At 38.9% G+C, this 22,725-nt stretch overlaps 2 protein-coding genes across 3 annotated transcripts in view; both read right to left on the bottom strand.

The window, feature by feature from the left end:
• LOC119889861 (E3 ubiquitin-protein ligase NEDD4-like) overlaps positions 1-17,746 on the bottom strand; it is a 34,813-nt gene extending 17,067 nt beyond the window's left edge. Inside the window, exons 1-5 of one of the 2 annotated variants that reach the window (XM_038700755.1) lie at positions 17,463-17,746; positions 16,221-16,294; positions 14,472-14,550; positions 14,337-14,375; positions 14,048-14,101 (exon numbers count right to left, since the gene is read on the bottom strand). In XM_038700755.1, the coding sequence (XP_038556683.1) occupies positions 14,048-14,101; positions 14,337-14,375; positions 14,472-14,550; positions 16,221-16,294; positions 17,463-17,507 (291 nt within the window). In that variant the 5' untranslated portion in view covers positions 17,508-17,746. Of the gene's footprint in view, positions 1-2,616; positions 2,724-14,047; positions 14,102-14,336; positions 14,376-14,471; positions 14,551-16,220; positions 16,295-17,462 lie in introns of those variants that run through there. The other variant, XM_038700756.1, reaches the window with a different exon arrangement.
• On the bottom strand, positions 2,857-11,805 carry LOC119889862 (E3 ubiquitin-protein ligase NEDD4-like). Its single transcript, XM_038700758.1, has one exon. It carries the CDS (start codon positions 5,926-5,928, stop codon positions 4,579-4,581), a length of 1,350 nt encoding a protein of 449 aa, XP_038556686.1. The 5' UTR covers positions 5,929-11,805; the 3' UTR covers positions 2,857-4,578.
• Positions 17,747-22,725: the final 4,979 nt, after the last annotated feature.

The following is a 22,725-nucleotide window of genomic DNA, read 5'->3' as shown; positions in this document are numbered from 1 at the left end:
TTAGTTACTAAGAATAAGTCTATTTGTGTGTTTATGAAATCAACTAATTTTTTATCATCAAGTAATCTTGAGTTAAGGCGCCATGTACGTTTAGGAAGTATGTTTTCTGGAAATCAAAGCTTCAGAAGTACTGGGCAATGGTCCGAAATGACTATAACTGGGAAATCAGTGGAAGTAGTTTTTGGTCTATTAAAAAATAATCGATTATGTTATTCGCTCTAGACCAGCTAAAATGTAAATCCAATGTGTAAAAAGTAGGGCAGCCCCTAATGATTATTTTCCTTATTAATTAATAATTCATCGATTCTTTGAGCTATACAAAGTCGGAAAAAATTACAAAATGCAATTTACCTTTGTGACTTTTTTTATTGTGACTTTAATTATTGAAATAATAGATTATTCATGTAAAAGTTCTATGTGTGCCTTTCAGAAAACTCTTGTTATCAATGACACCAGTGGTTTTTAACCAATCTGTTGTGAGCATACTGTTGCTCGTGCTTATACATTCAATTCATAGGCTTGAGCAAGCATCATCCAGGGCATATCCCAGCCATGTGACATACACTAGACTGAATGCTGAAATGAGCACCTAATGGTGGAAAATAAATTACAATCATATTTAGAATAATAATAATAATCTGAAATGTTCCTATATTTCATTTGTCCAACAGCGGTGTAACAGCAGACTCCATTGCTGAGCTAGCGTTGCACACCGTTGGTGCTGCAGGGGAGCGGAAGAGAAGCCACTTAGGAGCGAGCATAAGCATCACATCCTTTGGATATTCCCAGAAAAACTGTCCCGAGTCCTTAATATTGAATTAATATTGATCAGTCCACATGCTGTTATAGGCAATCGAGAAAGCGGGGGACGGTCTCATGTTTGCAGTTACGTTACAAGACGTTCACACATTGGCAATACAAAGCAATTAACACATGTAAATTCTTACATATTGCACCTTTAATCTTTAGTACGCTCTAGTAAGTCAAACATATTTGTTATCATTACTGTTCTTTTTGAAAGTTGTAGTTGCTTTCCATTTACAGTGAACAACTGCATCTTGAGAAAGCGCATTGTTTCCTTGACAGTGAAGTCTTTTAAAAAATTATATTTAAGGAGGAATCTACTCTGTGTCATTAATGTTGGTTATATTTATTTACACACCACAGTCCATAGGATATTATTAACTTAGAATTTGCATATCTTTGGTATTGTTTATGTATGGCCCCTACAACAGCCAGTGTACTGGAGTGTATATTGTATACACAGTAGTGTGGTTTCATATTGAACATTGTCATGCACTATTTTCCTCCCACGTGTGTTTATGTTTCAACAGTTAATGTAAGTGGAAAGGAGCTTTTAAAATGTAAAGAAATGAAAAGGCTCACGTCTACTGTCAGATACTGGGCTTCTTACAAAGCTGAGGGATCACATTTAAATCGAGTACATATCTTGGGGCACACGCTTCAATCATCAGAGTTAAGAAAACGTGCTTTTGTTAAGATCCTATGCTGGCTGATGTTTACAAAAATTCCACAATGATGGATTACTGTACTATAAACACACCCAGCTCAGTATTTCATAAACAGTAATGCAAAAACGATTACAGGCAAATAGTGATGACTGTCCCGAATGGTTTGAATTGTCAAGTAGGTCATTTCTATATTAGTAACAAACAGAACACACAGCACAATTTTCTATCAAAAAAAGTGTCTCTTTCCTTGAAAACTTCCTAGATGCTGGGTGATGTGAGGCCAAGCTTAACAAAGAGGAAGTGTATGCTTTGGACACATGACAAGAGTGCCAAAGATAAAAAGATAACCATGGATAAAAGTCCATTTAGAGCATCCCTGAGGGTTCATGTAACACTAAATGCAACTCAGATTAGCATGTGGCATTAAGCAGTGCTGATCACATACTGTATGAGGTTGTGGCAAGAAGCTATAAACACATGTTTTGGTATCTGTGGAGTAAGATCAGTGATATCCATCTTAGCTTGGCAATGAAAAACTACTTGTAACAGGTGGACAGCAGCTTGTGAAACCTAAACTTCTGAAGAGCCACCAAGCAAATGTTATTAGAGCAGGCAAACAACGTGTCTGATTATGTCCATAAAATAAGTCAAACATTTTTTGGAAAAGACACTCAAATAAACACTGACTCAAGAGACTGCAGAGAGTATGCTTCATTATTGTGACAAAGTTATGTTGACAAAGGTGTAAAATAATTTGAGACACCTGAAACCATTTGCTGTCACTGCAGAGACAGTTACATAGGTTCTGACGGCCTGCACTATTCATTTGTTATGCTGATGGTGACTGTAGAACCAAAACATATTTATTTCAATTCTTAAAAAGGAAGAAATAGGTCATATTGTTCCCGATTGCTGGCTATATTCCAGTTTATAAACCCTAAAGATTAAGGTTGAGTGATTTCTCTATACTCCATGTAATCGCTTCCGAAGGAATCCAACTTGAACTAGGAAATGCAATCACCCACAACATCCACAAACACTGTGGCAGCTGCACAAGACCAGGACTAAGACTAAGATCAAATTTAGACAGTCCATAATGACATGTTCAAGTTTTGGGTCCCCACAAAATTTTTATTATACTTACATTTGGGCCATTTATACAACATCTTGGTTCTTCAAGCAAATGGCTGCTCATCTACATCCAACAACATAATGCCTTCATTCTCATTCACGTTTTTCAACTTCCTTGTGTAATGTGGTCACAAATGGTTGTTCATTAACTTGTGTGATGAGGTATATGGGGTTATGAGGGCACTGCAGATAACAACAGCGGAACTGACATTTACAACAAAAAATTCCACTGTGGAATTTTTCATAGAACCACAACCAGCTGCATCACAATGGACACATTAAACTATATAGTTTACCAGCTTTTTTGAAGCAGTATTTGAAAAAATATTCTTAGTAAACCTGGGTGAAGCAGACTGTTTCTACTGCTAAACAAATTGTCACATTTAGTCTATATATGAAACATCATCTCGCTAAATTATTACACTGCAAAAATTATAGCGGTTTATTTTTCTCCTTAATTTTTTTTGTAGTAGCTATTTTAAAATTAATATTTAATATTGTTGATGGACTGTTTGTTTGCATGAGGTGATTATTTTAATCACTGCCATAAAAGGAAGGTCGTTTCTGAGTACAAAGCTCATTTTGCCCCATTTAGACAGTTAAATCACTGTCCATTAAAAAAAATGTACATAAGCATACAGTACTTTTAGATGCGTTTCCTATTTATTTGAATTATGATATGCTTCTTGAAGCGTCACCTGACAGTGTGAATGACAGTGTTGTTACTCTGTTGTGGTTGGACACCATCAGAATGTAAATAAAGGTGTGTAGTATTTGATGCAGACTTCTAAGGAGGAGGACTGGACTGATTATCCATGAAGGACTATGAACATCAAAGCTCAAGTGAAATTAATATACTTGATACTGGTATTTCAGGATCATTTTAAAGTGAGAAAATGAGATCTAGATTTACAAAACAAATTTAGATGACAGAAATAAATAGACTGGCTAATTACTGGAGGAGACCTTCTTACTTGCCAACCTGCTAAATGCAGGGGGAGAGGCTGACACATGATACATCACAAACACTGCCTGGTAGGGGGATCCAAAAGGAAGGGACACACCACCCTTTTACTGGGAAAGGCTCCCGCTCCCATCCTGCCTACATTACATTATCCCCCACCACACATGCACCACATCCACACATGGCTGGCATGACTGTGCGCTGCTCTAGTATCATGCTGTTAAATTTGAATCCACGGGACCAGGCAGTGCTACAGACCAGCAGACTATCTGGAGTCAGGGGGAATATTTCAGAGGCACTTTATTTATATCAGCAAGGGGCACTGCTTTTCCCACCACTAAAATTAGCCCGGCTAAATACTTAAGCTGATTACTCACAGCGCTAACAGAATAATAAAAATGGAGAAGTATTCTAACGTTTGACACACGCACAACAATAAACAAACCCACTTGCAAGCTGAAAGTCAGGCAACCTATCCTTCACACTCAGGCTTTTCTTGGAAACCAATATTCAAACGGTTTTACTGTAATGTAACCGAATAGCTCTGAATGTTTGTCCACATTGGGCTTGTTAATTGCATGACTTAGCTGTAGCAATCTTCTCGCTTACTGAATTTCGCTCCTAGCTTGTGGTGAGCCTAATGGCTGACGCTGAGTAAAAAGAGTTTTAAGGATTTGAATTGCAATGGCAGGGAAGGAGAGCGGCATTATCAAAGCATATATATTCCATACTGAAAAATATCTTTCATTACTGTATTTGTTATTTGCAGCATTTTTAATTTTATTCTGTAAATGAAAGTAGAAGTCTAAGTGGTGTCAGCTGAGCAGTGAAACCAAAGCAGTGTGTAATCTACCTGAACCGGTTAAACAACATTATAGATGACTGCACAGTACTCCATAGGGCCTTTATGAGTCAGGTATTTTACAAATGTGTATTTGAAAGCTATTTGCCTCTCAGATAGATGTGAAGTTTCATTAATGTGAGCTTGTTCCTGATGGTCAAGGGAAACAGTTAATTCCAATTAAGAAACTTAACACTCACCTTGGTGTTTTGACCTGGGCTCTTTGGTGTGCCATTTCCTTTGTGGCTTGTGTTTACATCAGTAACAGAGCTAGGAAACTTAACAGGGCAGCAAGGAGACAAATGAATGTGCACATGTGGACAGCAAGGGCTACTGAGTTTTGGATTTGAAACGTGACATGAAATTCCAGTGTTTGGGTAGGGCACCTCCAGGGAAAAGCTTCTTTGTATTGCGCGATGACAGTAGTTTTCCTCAGGCCTTTCCTGGCCTTTTCCTGATGAACAGACCTTTTGTTTTTTCTCCGATTGTTTAGCTGAGGAAAACAAGCAAGCAGAGGTACTACGATACAATTTTTTGCGAGGTTCATGTTCACCGTTAGGGTGTGCGGCTGGGTTAGGAGCCTCAGCATATCCTACATTGACTGTAGCCGTGGTTGTAGCTCCCTTCCCGGGCATCATTGGTCTCTGGTGGGCAAAGTGCAGCAGTACGCTGCTAGAGTGACGGTTAGATCTGTCTAGAGTTGATGACAGTTCCATTACTTTACTCCTGTCCTCCATTTTGCATTTTGGTTCATCCTGTAAAGGAATATTAAATTGCACCATGTGTTTGGTGTCCCTGAACTCAGCTAAACAGCTTCCTTTTGGGAGACAATGGCCACTTACTGCCGTGGTGATGGACCCTTTGCAAGTCACTTCCTCATCATCCTGTGAGAATTCACTTGCAGATGTCTGAAAAGATGACTGATGAGACCCCCTCACTGGTGGGAGAGCCACTGGACTTACTGGGGAAGCAGGTGGGGTGCTGCAGGGGCTCTTTGGAAATATAACCAAGGAGGAACATCGTCTCAGCGGGACCTTGGACTTGCGGCAGTGTAGACTACTCTCCTGGGTGGTCCTCTGCTTTTCTGGAGCCTCTGGCTCAAAGATGCTGTTGCTGCTACAGTACCCGGCATCGCTGGCCATGCTGCTGCTGCACGAGCCTCCGTCAGAGCCACTACCTGCTCCTCCTTCACTGCCCCCCGGGTCACCATCCTCTATACTGCCATCCAGTGCTCCACTGAGCTTTCCACAGGGCTGCAGTGAGATCTGCAGAACGCTCTTCTTATTACCCCCTCCGGTGTTAACCCTGGGTAAGAACACTGAAGAGTACTGTTGTAAATTAGCATAGTCTGGTGACAGAGGGGTCACCTTCAAGTGGACAGAACTGTGAGCCAGAATCTCTGCGGGGCAACGTGCTGGCACACTGACTCCACTCTCCTCACCATGGCTGCTGAGGCTTTCTGACAGAGGGTCCGTGTTGCTTCTTCTTGACGCAAAATGCAAGCGCAGCCGACGTGCCATTCGTTTTAACTCTCTAATCCCTGCAGCGCCGGTGAGAGCTGCATGATCAAACTTGCTGGAAGAAAAAAAGGAAAGCAAAGCAACTGCTCCGTGCTCTGCTCTGTGATCACAATCATTTGCGGCTGTACATTGCCAAAATAGCTCTGGTGACAACCCACATTCCCCTCCAGGCTGATCTCAGCTTTTAGTCAGAGGAGGTCAGTAGCTCTCTTTGGAGACGTGACCCAAACATACGACCTTTGAAACTGGAGCAATCCCAGAGGCTAGCCCATTCAGGGAGCTTAAACCCTATATGGAAAAACTAAATTACACTATCTTAGACAGAGCTTCCATGGCTAACCTGCTTTATAGCCTTTGCTTTGCCTAGTTCCAGCCAGACTAATATCGAACACCTTGTGTCTTTTCCAGTCGTCTCTCTCCAGTTTACCCCTTTGGAAAACACAACAACATGGTAGCCCCTCTTCCTTGCATCTTAAGACTAAAGCTCTGGTAAACTGTTAGAACTGCCTCAGGCCACTCACTCAAGACTTCCTGCTGCAGCTATGCTTCTAATGTTTCTGCTGCCCTGTGCCCCCACAAATATTTTTACCCACTGCTATTGAATTACAGGAAATCTAAGGGAATGACTTTCAACATAATTCTATACCAAAATGAGGAGTGGGTTGCAAAATCAGATAGCAGACAATGAAACCAACATAGTCTGTGAAAATATGCAGGAAAGTGATTGCAAAAGTACAACTAAAGCGAAATGTTTTTTGCTTGCAAAGAAACAGAAAACATTGCATAGATAAAGTAACCTGGGACACATTATCTGCCTGCCTATAGAAACACAAGATAATAAGAACGAGAAAGAACTGGGATTGCTTCGACAGTGACATGACACCTGTTAAACGACACCTCATGTAACAGCCAGTGCTGGTCTGATTTCCTCTCCATGGCTGTTGACAGTACTATTTATTAATGGCAGCCTATTGTGAGTCAGGCTGGCCTATTTCAGGACATTACTCTTCATCCATAACAGTTCGAGGATAAGGTGTAATATTTAGAGACACAGCCAGGATAAAGACATGATTCACCAGAGTACACTTCGCCATTGCAACTCATTGCCTATTTTTTTCAACCAACATGACCAACTACCAGTAAACCTCGTGACTGGCTATTAAAATCACTCATCAGTCACAAGCAGTTTTATTGATAATAGGCCGTAAGATAAGACTGGCGACACACACAACACATTTATGCCAAGTCATATGATATGGTGTAATATGCCAATAATAAAGCCGCCTGTAACATATATGAATGTGGCACCAAAAAGAACAGTGAGGACAAGCTATATTTAATAAACTCTTTAGAGAAATGTGTTCGAGTGTCATTACAAACTGGGTGGGGTGTTAGATTAGAGGCTGGACATGAAAGAAAGGAGGACTCTGTCATTCAGCCGGTGCAGCTGTAATAAGCTAAGCTAACAAGTTGCTAAACTGAGTCTGAAACCACGGAGTGGCAAGCAAACTGTTCATACTTCAAGGTCCAGTGTGAATTGGACACACTTATTTAGGAGGACCTATTGACAGAAATGCAACATAATATACATGAATATGTTGTCAGTGGTGTATGAAGACCTTACATAATAAACCGTTACGTTTTTATTACCCTAGAATGAGACATTTCTATCTACACTTATATGGATGTCGCCATGTTGCGCAGCCATGTTTCAACAGTAGCCGAAACGGACAAACGACGCTACCGAGTGCGTTTCGTCTATTCTATTCGTCTACTATGTTCAATACGTACGAAGTAGACAGAAAAAGAAAAAGAAGAAGTAGTAGTAGTTGTAGTCGTCTGGTTCATTAGAAGTAAGAAGAGAGGTGAAATTTGGACAAATGGGGGCCACATGTATTATTTAGCACGAGAGCCGACAGAGCGTGTCAGCCACCATAGCTTCTCCTACGTGCTTGCAAATGGAGGGGTGAGCGGTGAGTGAGCCGTTGGTTGCAATTCGCAACCCTCACCACTAGATGCCACTAAACTGAACCTTTAGGTATTCAAGCAATACGTCTCCTGTGCATCACATGACAGTATTTTTTCTCATTACTGGTCCCAGCTACCAATTTGGCCTTATACATTATATGCAAGTGTGCTCACCGATTTTCCTCTTAATTGCACCTTTACACTCTGGGGCCTCAAAATGTCCTACCTGCTTGTCCTATCTCAAATTTTAAAAGATAAGGGAAAAAAACATGGTCGTGTCTTCTCCTATCTCAGACCTTGTATATTATCTTAACTTTAAAAATTCTAACTAGAAGTGTAAACTCAATTCCTGTATCCTTAACAATGGCAGTCTCACTTCACTTGTCACTGGGCTGGCTAGCTTGCTATAATGGACAAGTAAAGAGGGGCGTTAAATTTTAGCGATGAGTCATAGGCAGTAATCGAGAGGAAACTCCACCTTTTTGGGAAGTTTTCTTCCATATTATCGGCCAAGGATAAAGATTTGAACATAGGTAGCATGTCGATCAAATTCAAAATGAAGCCCCTTGACAGTCAATACATATCCATTAATTCATGGTCAGTGAAATTTAAAGCACCATCGTACGGTTTGAAGAGCCTTTCAATCATAATATTTTGGTGTTCATGTTCATCCTAATTGCAATTGCCATTAAGACCCAACAACAGTGGTGCTGCCACTTTTAGCAGTTATAACTTTTTTCCTAAATGCAGTAACAAGTTTCTGTTATACCAAAAACCGTAAATGTCATCCTAAACTGAGATAAGGGATTTCAGCGGAAGTTTCTGTAATAGTGTAGCTTCTGTTTCACGTTCATTCTCCATCATTTATAATTATTTTACAGACATTATGCAGTCTGACGAGACGCAGTGCATTTTGGGGAGGTTGAGTATACTTTTTTCTCACATACACACTACATACTCAATTTGTTAGTGTAAAAATTTAAAGACAGCCATCGTTACATCCACAATGTGTCCAAAATCACTCCCTATTTAATATATGGTGCCATCCACTTACTTACTTTTAGTTGAGCAACTGCATTTTGAATGTGTAAATGTACCCACTACAGAGACACTCGCTGGAACGAAAACTGTTTCCAAAATCTGGATTTATTTCTCACTGTTGGGGTTGGCAATAATAGTTGACATATGCCTTTGATATGAGACACCTGGTTTTGTTTACCACTGCGACACATCCACCAATGTGTCCCTGAGCAAGACACTTAACCCCTAGTTGCTCCAGAGGTGTGCAACCTCTGACATATATAGCAGTTGTCACTCTGGACAAAAGTGTCAGCTAAATGAGTAAATGAAAAACTGCTGTGCGTCCATTATATACTGTAAGGAGTAGAGTGAATGATGAACACAGGAGTCGCAGCTCCAGTTTTTTGTTGGATCTGTGTACACGCTGATATTGACAAGCATATTTAATCTACAGGTGCTGTATTACACTTGTTTTGTAATTGTTGATTTGTGATTCGATAAAATTTTGTTTTCCATGATGATGAACGATCAGCTTACTGCTAACAAAGCTAGCCACTACTAGCTATCTGGAGCTAATGCGCTAATGCAACAGTCTAAGTAACAGACTGTTGATTTACTATTGGGCTGCAAATTACCTTTCTTTACTTTTCTTCTTGTAAACTTTATGTATATTAATTACATTATTTACTTCATATGGGTATTATCATTGATTTTTCACTGATAATTCTTTATTTCTGCTAGTCTATACTCTAGTGAGTCCAGTTTCTTTGTTAGAATTGCTTCAATCCACTATCTTCAACCTCCTTCCTTTATTGGAAGTGTGTTCAGCTCGCTGCATAGCTGTTCAGCAACACACACAGTGAGGGTGGAAGAATACATCTAAGTAAGAAATGCAGATGCCTTAAAGTAGGATTTGTCAGCCTGATTAAAATCACCTGGACTTCAGAGGATATTCTGTTTGTCTATGGAAAGGTCTGGACAAGTTTTTTTTAACCTATTTTCTTTAAGGAAACAACTTGTCTGGTTTAAAAAGTATGGTTGCTTTACTTCTCTTTAGCCTTCAGCAGTCTGTGAAAACGTCTTCCTGAATCTGTTTGTGCAGTCGGTTGCACAACAACCCTTTACTGTTTTATCAGTGTTTTCTCAGTGTTTTCATCATCATGGCCATTCATTCAAGGGGGAGAAACCATGGCAACTTCTACATATAGTGATGTCATGTGCTACCCTCTATTCACACCGTCTCTGCAAGTGAGACAGATGCCAGCCTCTGATATCTGAAAGGAAACCTTAGAAAGGGTCTTATTTAGTTTTTTCTGTGTCTGATTTTGAATATGTTACCACTGGTGTCTGTGAGTGGCTCCAGCTGGGATTAAAACAACTTGGAACCATGAAGAACAACACTGACGTTAAATAATCAGGTCTATCATGGTGAAATATTAACATTTTTCTTGCATTCTCTGCAAATTCCTCTGTGTATGTCAGAGCAGCAGTGACACATACATACACAAACACGCTCACGAGTGCTGACACACCCTCCATCTTTCTATGAAATCTACCTGGAGCATTACAAGGTAGTCACACCCAGGTTTGTTTTATCATGTGACTGCAAACTTGTGAGATTAAGACATGTTATACAGAGCTAAGTTTGTGTTGGCTGTAGTCTGTTTTTATAAATTTTTTTATTGTGACCAGCCATGAGACTGTAGATGAAAATCAAATCAGCATAGGTACAGAAACTCATAACTACAATTCAGTTCAAAAATTGCAAGATATATTTAAATAATTACTACTATCTCAACTACTAAAAAACAATATTATGACTTGTTTTGGTAGAAAATAGCTTAAAAGGGGAATCTGAAGGGGGAAATGACTTCCCTGTAGATTTAATAAAACAAGTTATCCCATTTTTGGAATCCCAAAAATTGTTTTTATGTGTGCCTTTATACTATGTGTGGGGATATGCAGCCATAAGGCAATTAAAAAAAGTTAAGTGTAAGGGTAGGCTAAACTAGCCACAGAATGTGTGAACTTTGCTAATACTGTTTTCCATAAATAAACTCTGTAATGAAATTCTTCCTAAAGAGTAAACTGTAAACTGTGTAAATTGTTTAATTATCAACTTCCCAGTTGATTATATCCCACTAGTCCTGAGATGTTAACTGAGAGATGATGATGACATTTATTTGCTTCATGTCATTAAACACATTCAGTATGTCTGTAGAGTGTTAGGCGATATCTAGTGGGCTCTTTGTTCATGTTGTCTAACTGATTGAATGTGTCTACATTACAGATAACACAGTTAGCAGCAAGTCTCAGACTTGAGACCAGTGGTGAGGTCACTGTGGTCTGGCTGCTCAGGTGTCCCAGGACCTGCTGTGCATCAGACCAGCATGAAACTGGGTCAGCAGCTCCACTGATATCATGCTACAACCTGAAAAGCTTTAACATTGCTGTGCACTAACTGTGTAATCAATAAGAGGGCACTAGACAACAGCATCTATATTCACTGCAGTCTCCTATCTCAGTCTATCATCACACAACAACCCTATGCATTTGTGTCATAACAGAAACTATTTAGTTACATATCGTCTCCGTCATCTGCATAATATTTGTATGGTACATACACATTAGGTTACTAATGTAGCTGGTAAAATTTGTTTTACACCTCTACTACTATGCATTTTAAATATCCAATCTTGTGAGACCATTTCCTGGCTTGAACATCTTTGGGCTGGGTCCAAAATGCTGAGTGTGTTACAACTATCAACACAACAACAATCAATTACGACATGTCCCTTTATAGCAGAGTAGCTCTTAAAGTGGTCATATTATGCTCATTTTAAGGTTCAAAATCTTATTTAGGGGTTATACCAGAACAGGTTTGCATAGTTTCATTTTCAAAAAACACCATATTTTTTGTCATACCTGCAGCTCCTCTTTTCACCCTGTGTGTTGAAGGCTTCGTTTTAGCTATGGAGTAATACATCTTGCCTCTACATGGTCTTTGTTAGGAGTTGCACATGCGCAGGTCTTAATTAAGGAAAACTAGCCAATCAGAAGTAGAGTAGGGTGAGTCAGTGAGAAGCCAGTAAACACAGCTTTGGTTCAGCTGTTTATGTTCCCCTTTCCAGCTTAGCAACAACGACTGGAGCAAGAGTTTCAGAGTGGTGAGTTATTAAACTGTAACAAAAATATCTTTCATTCATAAAGTTGACTGACAAACTGAAACTGAGCTCTGTCTCCTCATCACAGTAGCAACTTTATGTCCATTGACAGCCTGGAGAGTAATTAATGTTTGCAAGGGAGAGAGGCAGCAGGCGGACGTCTTGTCACTGTGTGCTGCAGCTCAGTGTTTTTCCACCTGTGTTTTTGAGGGCGTGTCAGACTAGCCGCTAGGCAAGCATTATGAAGCATGTTTTCCTGTGACGTCCCAAGAAAGCGGAAGAAAATACTGGACTACAAACGAGCTGTTTTCAGGCAGTTCAGAGCAGTATTTTCTGTGGGAGATGGGCTGGACTTTTTCACTTTGCAAACCTGTTACATGAACAAAAAGGATTTAAAACCAAGCGGGAAGCTTTCGGTCAGCAATCTGATGCGAATGCGGAAGTCCCTGAAACCTGCATTCTATTGAACAGCCAGCAGGGGGGCGACTCTTCTGGTTGCAAAAAGAAGTCCGACTCCACTAGAAATAATGGCAAAATAACCCAACTTCTCACCTGAATAATTACCTCAGTAAACACTTTCCTGATGAGTTTATGGTCTCAATCGCTAGTTTCATGTCTTCTTCAATACAAAATGATGTTCATTCACTAAATAATGGTCCCATTTAATTTAAAATAGACCATAAAGCAGAGTATGTTTTCAGGGCGGGAACTGTCAATCAGGCGAGAGTGACTCGTACCCACGGCACTGTGTAAATTTAACCAGCACCGTTGAAAAAGCTTATTAGGAGTTGGCTGTTCACTTTCTCTGGTAAGTACATTTAGTTTTAAGCCTGTTGTTCGCTAGACAAAGTTATCAGCCATGTTAAAATGACAGTTAACGTGAATTAAAGACGCACCTAGCTAAGCAAGCTAGCTAGCTCTGCAGGAGTCCGGTGCCGCTGGTTACAAAAACTCAACATGGCGGCACCCTATCGGCCAAACTCAAGGCTTCAAAACCGCAGTCTACACACCAACAGTTGACGTCACGATGACTACGTCCATTTCTTATATGCAGTCTGTGTATAAAACTCAATAAAGGAGAGGGGAAAAGCCAAAAAGCATAATACCACCTTTTTAAAGTTGATTTCCAATACTTTGTTGTTTGCAAAGATTGTTTTAACATTAGCTGTTCAGTAGCCCTGTCTATGTAGAGGCTGTGCAGGGCTTTTAAGCACATTATACCAGTGATTAATAACACACAACCCCTTAATAATAACAAACGTGTCAAATGTGTCACGTACAGCAGGTTATCCACCTTTCTGGATTTAAGTGTGAATTGCTGTTTTCCTTTGCTAAATGTCCAAAAGTGATGTGCACTAAAAATGAGGAAACAAGACCTAAACAGCGGTGGGGTGGTGATGGAGCATTGGATAAGACCCGGGGGTTCACCAATGTGTCCCTGAGCAAGACACTTAACCTCTAGTGGCTCCAGAGGTGTGTGAATTCTGACATAAATAGCAATTGTAAGTCTTTAAAAACGCTATAAATGAAAATTTAAACAGCATCTGTAGGTGAACTAGAGCAGCAACAATTATTATTAACAATTAGTATTTGCAGCTTTTCTTTGTCTAATGTGATAGTAAATCTGAATGTGTTTTGGTTTTACACTGGTAGTCGGACAAAACAAGCATTTTGAAGACATTGTCTTGGGCTTACAGGCATTTCTTACTATATTATTTTATAGGTGATCAAATAATTAATCAAGACAATAATTGGTAGATTAATTGATAAAGAAAATCATCATTGGTTGCAGCCCTGACGTGAAGCAATCCACCTACTTTCAGTCAACATCAAGATGTACTTTAATAGATAAAAACAGAACTAGACCAATTACAAAGAAAAGGTTGTCCAGCACAAGAGAACAAGCTAAATTTTTCAGTATTATTAAAATTATACACAAATTGAGGAGGAAAAAAACCACAACTTACCAGACGGTTCTCATCAAACACCTCCAAGAGCAGACGATGCACCCTGGGATTAACCTGAAACATAATGTAGACTGTAAAATCAAAACGCAGAAGTACTGGGTTCAACAATGAGCCATGGTCAACATGGTTAAATATGATGAAGGATACAGTAAAGTTTATCCAGTTTTCTGTAATGAAATGCCACAAATGATCTCCTGGCACATTCATGTAAGTGTAAATATTCACTCAACTCAAGAGATACTGTAAATAGTTAGTATACAAAATGTTTATGTTAATTTTTTCCACTTACCCTGAAAAAGAATTCTTCGTTCCATTTTGGGTCCAGTGTCTTCATGTAATGCGAGACAGCAAGGAAAAATAAAGTCAAAATAAAATACACACAAATACAACAAGTGCAGATACAACTGTAGACGTTCATACTCACCCTTTTTATTGTTTTAGTCTGAAGACTTGTGATTTCTCCATTGACGGGGTCATAGAGGGACAGTCTTGTATATGGATCACTGCAACAAAAAGAGAGACACATTTAAATTCACATTCAGTTATGAGCTACTGTCTGCTCTTTATGTATTAGTGGTTTGTGTGGTCGGTGTGCTTTGAGATTCTACTTTATCTCTGAGGGAAGAAAAACACTTCACATGATTGTCTGAACAGATGAAACACAGCATTCAGACTTGGGACACATTAATATAATGGTCTGAACTGCTCTATGCTCTGAGGCACTGTGACATGCATTAAAACCACATCCATCAATCACATTACATTATCCATTACCCAATCTTAGTGCAACTTTAGGCCCACAGCAATGTGGTGTCATTAGTAATGTATTAAGTGACTGGCGTTGCAGAGTGATACAAATAGAGCAATTTTGGTTACTGAATGAACGATTAGTAGAAATAAAAATCCCCAAACAGCCAACAAAATGAACATTTTATAAACTCCTGATTAGAGATCACTGTTTGATTGCATTTAGAGGTTATGGAGAATTTTTTTTATGTTTGTTAACTGAGAATTTTAAAGAAAACATAAAGTAGGACAGAAACAAGGTGTGAAAAGTTCATAAACAGGGTATTAAAAATTATAAAATTATATTTGCAAATTTAGAGAACTGGGTTTGACTTTTTGACTGACCTGCTCAACACTCATTTCCAGCTCATGCTCTTGGAGGAAGTGCCAGTGTTACAAAAGTCAGGACTTTTTCCCACAGAAAATACCAGAGAAAAATTTCAAACTGAATGCGCTAAACTCAGATTCCTGTTGAGGCTGATGGTGCATTTTATCTGTGCCATATTTTTTTTAAGAATGAAGGATTTTATTGTTTTTTTAAAGTGAATGCCTGTTTACGAAAACGCCATTCTGAGCCTTAACAACCTAAGCCCTTCGAAAACACTCAAACTATAAATGAGAATTTTTCTTGCGAACAATACAGAACGCATTACTTTATGTCTTAATGGATTTTGGAGAGAATGGTCGACTCACCCAGAATAAATGAAGCACAAACTGATTCATGGTTCACTGCCAGATGTCTCTAATGTACCTGTGCTGTTTGTCTATGGGAAAAAAAATCATCACCTTCCTGTCACTCTCCATAATAGTTTAGAGGAGGACAAAATTTCAGCAAGTTCTCATTGTCCAGCATCACTGAAGATAACAAGGAAAACTGACAGGAAATGGCCATGAGATATGCACAGGAAGGATGAGGACGTTTATGTTATTCTTATTAAATTAATTATATTTGGGTATTGGATTGTAGCTTGAACAAAACAAGACATTTTAAAGACGTAATCTTGGCGTCTGGGAAATTATATCACCATTTTATGACATATTACAGAGTAAACATTTAATCAATTAATTAAAAGATGATCAACAGATTTATGTAGCGCTCCAATGATCAGTCAATTGCAAGAAAAAGAATAGAAAACTATTTTGATAATCGATTGATAGATAAAGGTTTTTTTCAAAGGCTAAAATGGGAAACATTTGATTATTCTAGCTTCTAAAGTGTGAGAACTTGCTGATTTTTGTGATAGTGAACTCAATATCTTTAGGTTTTAGGACTGCTGATCGAAAAAAAAAAAGATATTTGATGATGTCAGAATTGTTTAAGCGAGAAAATAATTGACGGATTAATTGATAATGAAACTAATAGTTTGCAGCACTATCTACAACTTACCTGGCTCCAAGTATATCTTTTTTGGCCAGCCCAATTCCAGCAACAACTTTCACTTTCAGGATTCTGGATTCATTCTGAAATAACAACAACAACAACAACAAAACATTAATGCATTCATGAATATGATAATGACATAAAGACAGAGATGCTGACAAGTGTAATTTATTAACCCTGATTGGAAATTACAGTCACACTTGAATCACAAACCATAAGACACACTCAAAGGAGGTTGATGAGAAAATAAAATAGGAAAACAACATAACTAAACTAAAAACTAGGATCATACTATGCCTTTGTGTTGGTATGGCAAGGTGCTTCACCACACACACACACACACACACCACAAAGAGGCATGTACACTAATTCAAGACCTTTAGTTGTCCCTGAGGGGTGATTAGTTTTGCAGCAGTAGCAATAAAAAATTAGACAAACATGATGACAAAAACAACAACAAAAAAAACATCACTAAAAATTCAAGTGTTTCTTCTGTGCTGACAATACCTGTTCTTTACAGAGGTGATCAGCGATATAGCAAAGGGTATGATTTTATATCTGTTTATATCTGTTGTACAGGTGTGTGGTTAGTAAAGGGTATTGGATCATCATAATAATAGTCTTTTTGATTTGAATCCCCATCACGTGTATCATTCCCAGTACTTGGGATGATGTAACATCCTGACAATACTCATATCAGCCTCATTTATGCTTTTACTGTGAAGCCATGAGATTTCGCAATCAATCTCACTGGTTAGACGTAACGTTAGAAAAAAAAAACCTACAGGCCCCTGACAGACTCTGACAACTTGAGTTTAGCAAGATAATTCAGAGTTTTGTCGGGTTTAGTTGGGTGTGTGTTTGTGTTGAGGACGGGAAATAGCTGTTAACAAACAGAAAGGCGTTAACAGCTCAGGAGCCTGTTGGGTTTCTCGGCTGAAAAAGTGAACAGGCTCTCTCTAATTTGGAAGTTGTGGGTAGCATTAGCCGTTTAGTTGAGCAGATCAATCACATCGATCTTCTATCAATAAGTAACACTTTTGTTATCTAACACACAACTCCTAATATCGCAAGTTGACCACCTGCGGAGTTAGTTAGCTCGCTAATTAGGCTAACTTCCTGCAGTTTGTCAAGAGTTTATGGTTAGCAACAGTTAGCGTTAACTAGATAGCCAGCTGGCTAACGACGTGATCACGTGAGCGCTCTCATTAACGGCTGGCTAATAATGTGACAGGAGCGTTTGTTTACCTCGTCTGTTTGAAGTCCTCGGATTTGTGGAGAGGGCGCAGCCATAATATCCTTTCTTCCTCCCAGAGAGCGCGACAACACGAAGAAGAGGAAGAAGACAGCGGTCCGACAGTAAGTGGTGTTTAGTTATCGCTCTGCTTCTGTGTGTTTACGCTGGTAGAGACCGTGAACCTGACCAAGTGACGAGCTCCGACACCGTCGTCACTCATCCATCCTCCTCTTCCTCCTCCTACATACAGTCTACGGTTTCCTTCTTCTCGGTTTCCTCCTCCTCCCCGCCTCCTTCTCCTCTACTTCTCGCCCCCTTCGCCCTGTCACTGCTAACTGCTACACCCTGAGAAAACCAGTGGTGCAAAGTAAATAAGCTCATTAATAATCAATAACATAGTATACATTATTCTGAATTGGGCCTTCTGCATATTTAGTACTTGCTATTTTACGTACATTCAGATGTCAATACTTTTACTTGTGACAGAGTATTTCCACACGGTTGTAATTGCCTCTAAGATAAGATAAGATGTTCCTTTATTGATCCCAATAGGGGAAGTTCAAATTGGCACAGCAGCATAGGGGAATGTAATGCAAATTTAACAGAAGAACAAAATACAATTAATTAGAATCTGAATAAACATCATACAATAATAGACTCAGTGATCATCAGGATCAGATTTATAAAATATGTACACATTATGTCCATATCAAAAATGGAGTCTATCAGCGGAGATGGGAGACTCTGGGTGCTGGGGCGTTGTGTTTACTTAAGTAATATATCTGAGTATTTTTCCACCATCTGAGAAATCCCAGAAGCAATCCGCTGAGAGGAAAACTGTAAGCATCATCAATCTTTTACTTAATATATTTGACACTGATGAATGGGGAAAGACGAATTCAGATTCTTTACTGTAGTAAAGTAATAAATGTTTTGCTTCAAAATATTACTTAACTGAATAAGTACAATTACTCAAGTACTGTACTGTACAATTTTGAGGTTCCATTTTCTGCCAACTTTTATTCCAATATTCCATGAACTTTTTTGATAACTTTTTAATATGTCATTTGCAAATTCAGATTGATAAAAGAAAATATACTCAATGAATAAATTATGATGTACTGTAAGAAAATACTTTATTGATCCATGGGTGGAAATTCACATGCTAGTGGCAGTATATAAAGTAATTAAAATAAGCTCCAACTTTACCACCCAACTTTTACTTGAAACAGAGAACTTCTACTGTGAGGTGTTGCTACTTTTACGTAAAAGTAAAATATTTTAGTAAAATATCTGAGAACTTTTTTCACCACCAGCAAAAAGTACTCTGGCTCCAGTCTGTTACGTGGTGATATATTTTAACATTGTATTACTGTACTATTATTATTGTCGTTGTTGTTATTATTATTGATGCATTCATATGTACGCTGCATTTTGTTAGCAATTTGTGGTGGAACTAATTAAAATTATTTTTCACAGCCTACTGTTGGGTAGTTTAATAAGATGACGATACAGCTTGAGGTAAACACTAATATGTAAAGTAAGTTTAGCTGTCAAATAAATGTAGTGGTTTAAAAGGTACAATGTCACCAAATGGAAATACCCTGCTTTTATTTTTGCCTCGTGTTTGTATGTTAAGATTCTTGTTTCTGGAAGGTGGTTTACTACTGAAACTGAATTTACAGAAATGAAACCGAAAGCAATGGTTGCCCAGAAGTTAGGAAACCTGTAAGAAAACCCACGATACTTCTAACTTACTTATGCAGTAACTTAAGGTATTGATTATTTGTAGTAATTGAACACTTAGTACAAAATATGTAGGATAGAAATTGTGGGAGTACTGAAACCAGGACCACTGTTGGGAACCACAACCTCAGAATAATAACTAGTCTCACCACGTTTGGCAAGCTGCTACTGTAACTAATTGTGTGCAGCCAAACTTCTGGCTCAAACACAGGAGGTCTGGAGAAACAAACTGTCAGAAAAGTGCACAAATGCTTTGGGCTGTCAACAATCAAACTCAGCAAACAAAGGAGGCTTGTCAAATATTCTTTTTAAGCACTGTGGAGGGACTTGCGCTGCATGCACAAGTATTGGGCATCAGGATTCATTTTATTGTTGAGCAAACACAATGCTCTCAGTCAATCCAAAATATAATTAAACCTGAAACTTAAATGTTTATTTAAGAAAAGGTGAGTTTTCTCTTGAAGAAAGTATCTTTCAGAAACTGGCAGTAAGTTTTGGGAGTTGAGTTTCAGTCCATCTACAACCCGAAAAGGTCCAACTATCTCATCCTTAGTGATAGCAGCCCATACCAGTGGCCCCCCTCCACCTTGCTGGTGCCTGAGTCGAAGTGGTGCCGTGTCCTTCAGTGATCCAGCCATGGGCCCAATCCAATTTTTGAGTTTTCAGTGTCAGTTAAACCTCTTTTTTTGGCCCATTTTACCTGAAGTAATGAAGCTGCCTAATAATTATGCACACCTTGATATAAGGTGTGATTCACTTTCGCCACCCTCCCTAATTACACACTTGAAAATGATTAACTCCAATGAGCATTCAAGGTTTGGAGTTGGAAATTATGCAAAGAAAAAATCATTCAATCAGAATACTCACTTGCCTAATAATTGTGTACGCAGTGTATGTTTGGCCACAGTGCGACTCCACCCCTCTGTGGTGTACCCGGCATTAGAATGCGTTTTGGGTGATCAGATTACAGTCAGATAGTGCTTGACCACAGGAAAATACAGGTCATATCTAGATACAATCTGGATATGAGATGAATTTTAATGGCGGGTTTAAAGTGTGATGTCATAGTATACTATAAGTCACAGTGACCATGTTGCACTGATGAAATATAGTTATTAGTTTTATGTAGCCTAGACATCTAGCTGACTAGAAACAGCTGTGGTTGGAATTATCAAGGCTTCCCGTAACTCCACCTCCAATATTTGATCATTAATAAAAGATGTTGTTAGTAATTGATCTGACTGTTGCCAGACTACTAATAGAACATCACATTCTTGTAGAATAAATTGATTTGGTGATTTGGAGGTCAAAACACATTAAAACCCAGCTAAATATGGTTGTTAGATTACATACAACCGTTGTTTCACAGGTGGCTGTCATGCACACATATCCCCCCCCCCCCCCCCGTGCTTTTTGCTCATTGCATCTGCTGGACTAAGTTAGCGTCTTGTTTTTGTTTCACAGCTGGAATTGTCATAGTAACTTTTACAATAGGCTACAATAGGAGAGGACACATTGTTGGTAGTTTGCTTTTTTCTCATGAGGGAAGGGGGGCCAGAGGGTGAAGGTTTAAGAGTCACTAGCTATCTTTGGTGTGAATATAATAAAATTTGGTTATTTATGGTGGAGGCAGGGTCATGCATTCCCCCCTGTCACTCAGGGAGGCTCAAGGAAAAATATTTGTAGCTCCAGGAATGGTCAAGAAATCCCCCAGAGAGGAAACACCCGACTGTTTCAGTGGCCAACGGCGTAGGACAGTAGATATACTGCTCACCTCCCACATATGAATGTGTCCACCATAGTGATAGTAATCAGTTATTGAATTACATGTTATTGATCGTTAAAGGAAAGATTACGTATTACACTCGTGACCACTCTAGACGTGGGGCCGGTTTTACAAAGACTTTGACTATCTAAAAGGATGACCTTGACAGGTTTATTTAATGATGATTTTATATCACTTAAAGTGTTAACAATCATAAATATAATTGCATGTAAAGTATATGTGAAATCTACTTTTGTCAAGGACGTTATTACGTGCATTATATGGAAAAAACATTAATTAAGTGTTAAATTAACACTCAACTTTAATGAGGTTTGATCTTATTTTTTATTGTGTGACAATGGACCTTAGTCACAAGATATTTACTCAGTATACGTTCTCTGCTGACGTAAGTTTCTATATTCTGTCGTGGGTCAGAGTTTATTGAATTTGAAAGCTGCGTCTTGTTTCACAGATGGAGGACTGTGAGACAGACTGAGGCTTTATCTCTGATTGTATTGAAAACCTGACAGTAAGAATCTAAAGGATCTGTATTGTATCTTTACTAGAGCTTACTAAAAAAGTTATGAATCCTTCAAATCCACTTCAAATGCACCAAACCCCAAAGTATCAGATGAGGACTCCCATGAATAAGACTGTCAGCACCATGAGACCTGGTCCTGCTGTAAATGAAACGCTGTGCCAACCTGCTCCACTTTCACACAGACTCACCTCAGGAAACCCCAAGAATGCTCCCACATTTGGTGTTATATTTAAAGATGGACCAAAAGTGTTAGTCTTTCTTTTGTCAGTTTCAAACAAAGGTGTTGAGAACATTTACAGTCCAGTAGCCACCATTACTCCTGTCGTCATTCTTACTGTCATCTAATGACCGAGGGGAACATTTGGAGCCACACCACCACTTGCCTGCCAGCTGGTTTCTGGAGATATTTTATATAGGTGTGAATATAAGTCTCATAAATTGCCTTCTGACTGTAGTAATATTACAAAAAAGGGATTGACTTTATTCAAAAGAGATATGCTGAGAAGATTTCCCTATTTTTTTAAAGTTAGTGTAAAGTGATAACTCCGAAACAGAGCAAAACATTGCTAATTAAATGGAAAATGTCATATTTTATCCTATGCTCAACATTGTATAGTGTTTCACTCAACAATAATATTCTATATGCATTTGCACCAATACTTATCATACAGTGATCTTCACTTCTCTTTATTGCAACATCTTCTGTTACTAGAGGAAGAGCAAGGGGACAAGGTAGGGGAGACACTGGGAAAAACTGGAGCAGGAGCTGAAAGAAGAGCAAGAAGAAGAGCTATAGGAAAAGGGGGTGAGTGAGGTGCGATAGGAGTAAGTAAGGGATAACCTTGGGGAAAAACTAGAGGAGGAGGCAAGGGAGGAGCTGGAGGAGGTGCTAAGAAAAGATAGAGGGAGAGCTAGTAGTGCTATAGGAGGCGCTAATGAAGGAGCTAGTGGAGGATGAGCTGTGGGAGGAGGAAGGGTAGGGGAAGAACTAGGGAAGGAGGTAGGGAAAAGACAGACCACTGCTCCACATCAGATTAAAATGAACTGTTATTATGATTTTCTGGAGAACGTCATCACATATTAAATTAAATGTATCAGTACATTAATACAATAATTCCTCATTAAAAGAAAATGTCATGCATTGAAGTATCAATTTGGATAACATCAAGTCCTCAGCACAGATAAAGTTTACAGTTTACTGAAACTTTTGTGAGTGCATGTT

Source organism: Micropterus salmoides, unplaced genomic scaffold (genome assembly GCF_014851395.1).
Source record: "Micropterus salmoides isolate LMB-PRFRI ecotype aquatic unplaced genomic scaffold, ASM1485139v1 Ms_hic_scaffold_6, whole genome shotgun sequence".
Taxonomy (NCBI): Eukaryota; Metazoa; Chordata; class Actinopteri; order Centrarchiformes; family Centrarchidae; genus Micropterus; species Micropterus salmoides.
This window is presented reverse-complemented; position numbering and strand designations above follow the sequence as displayed.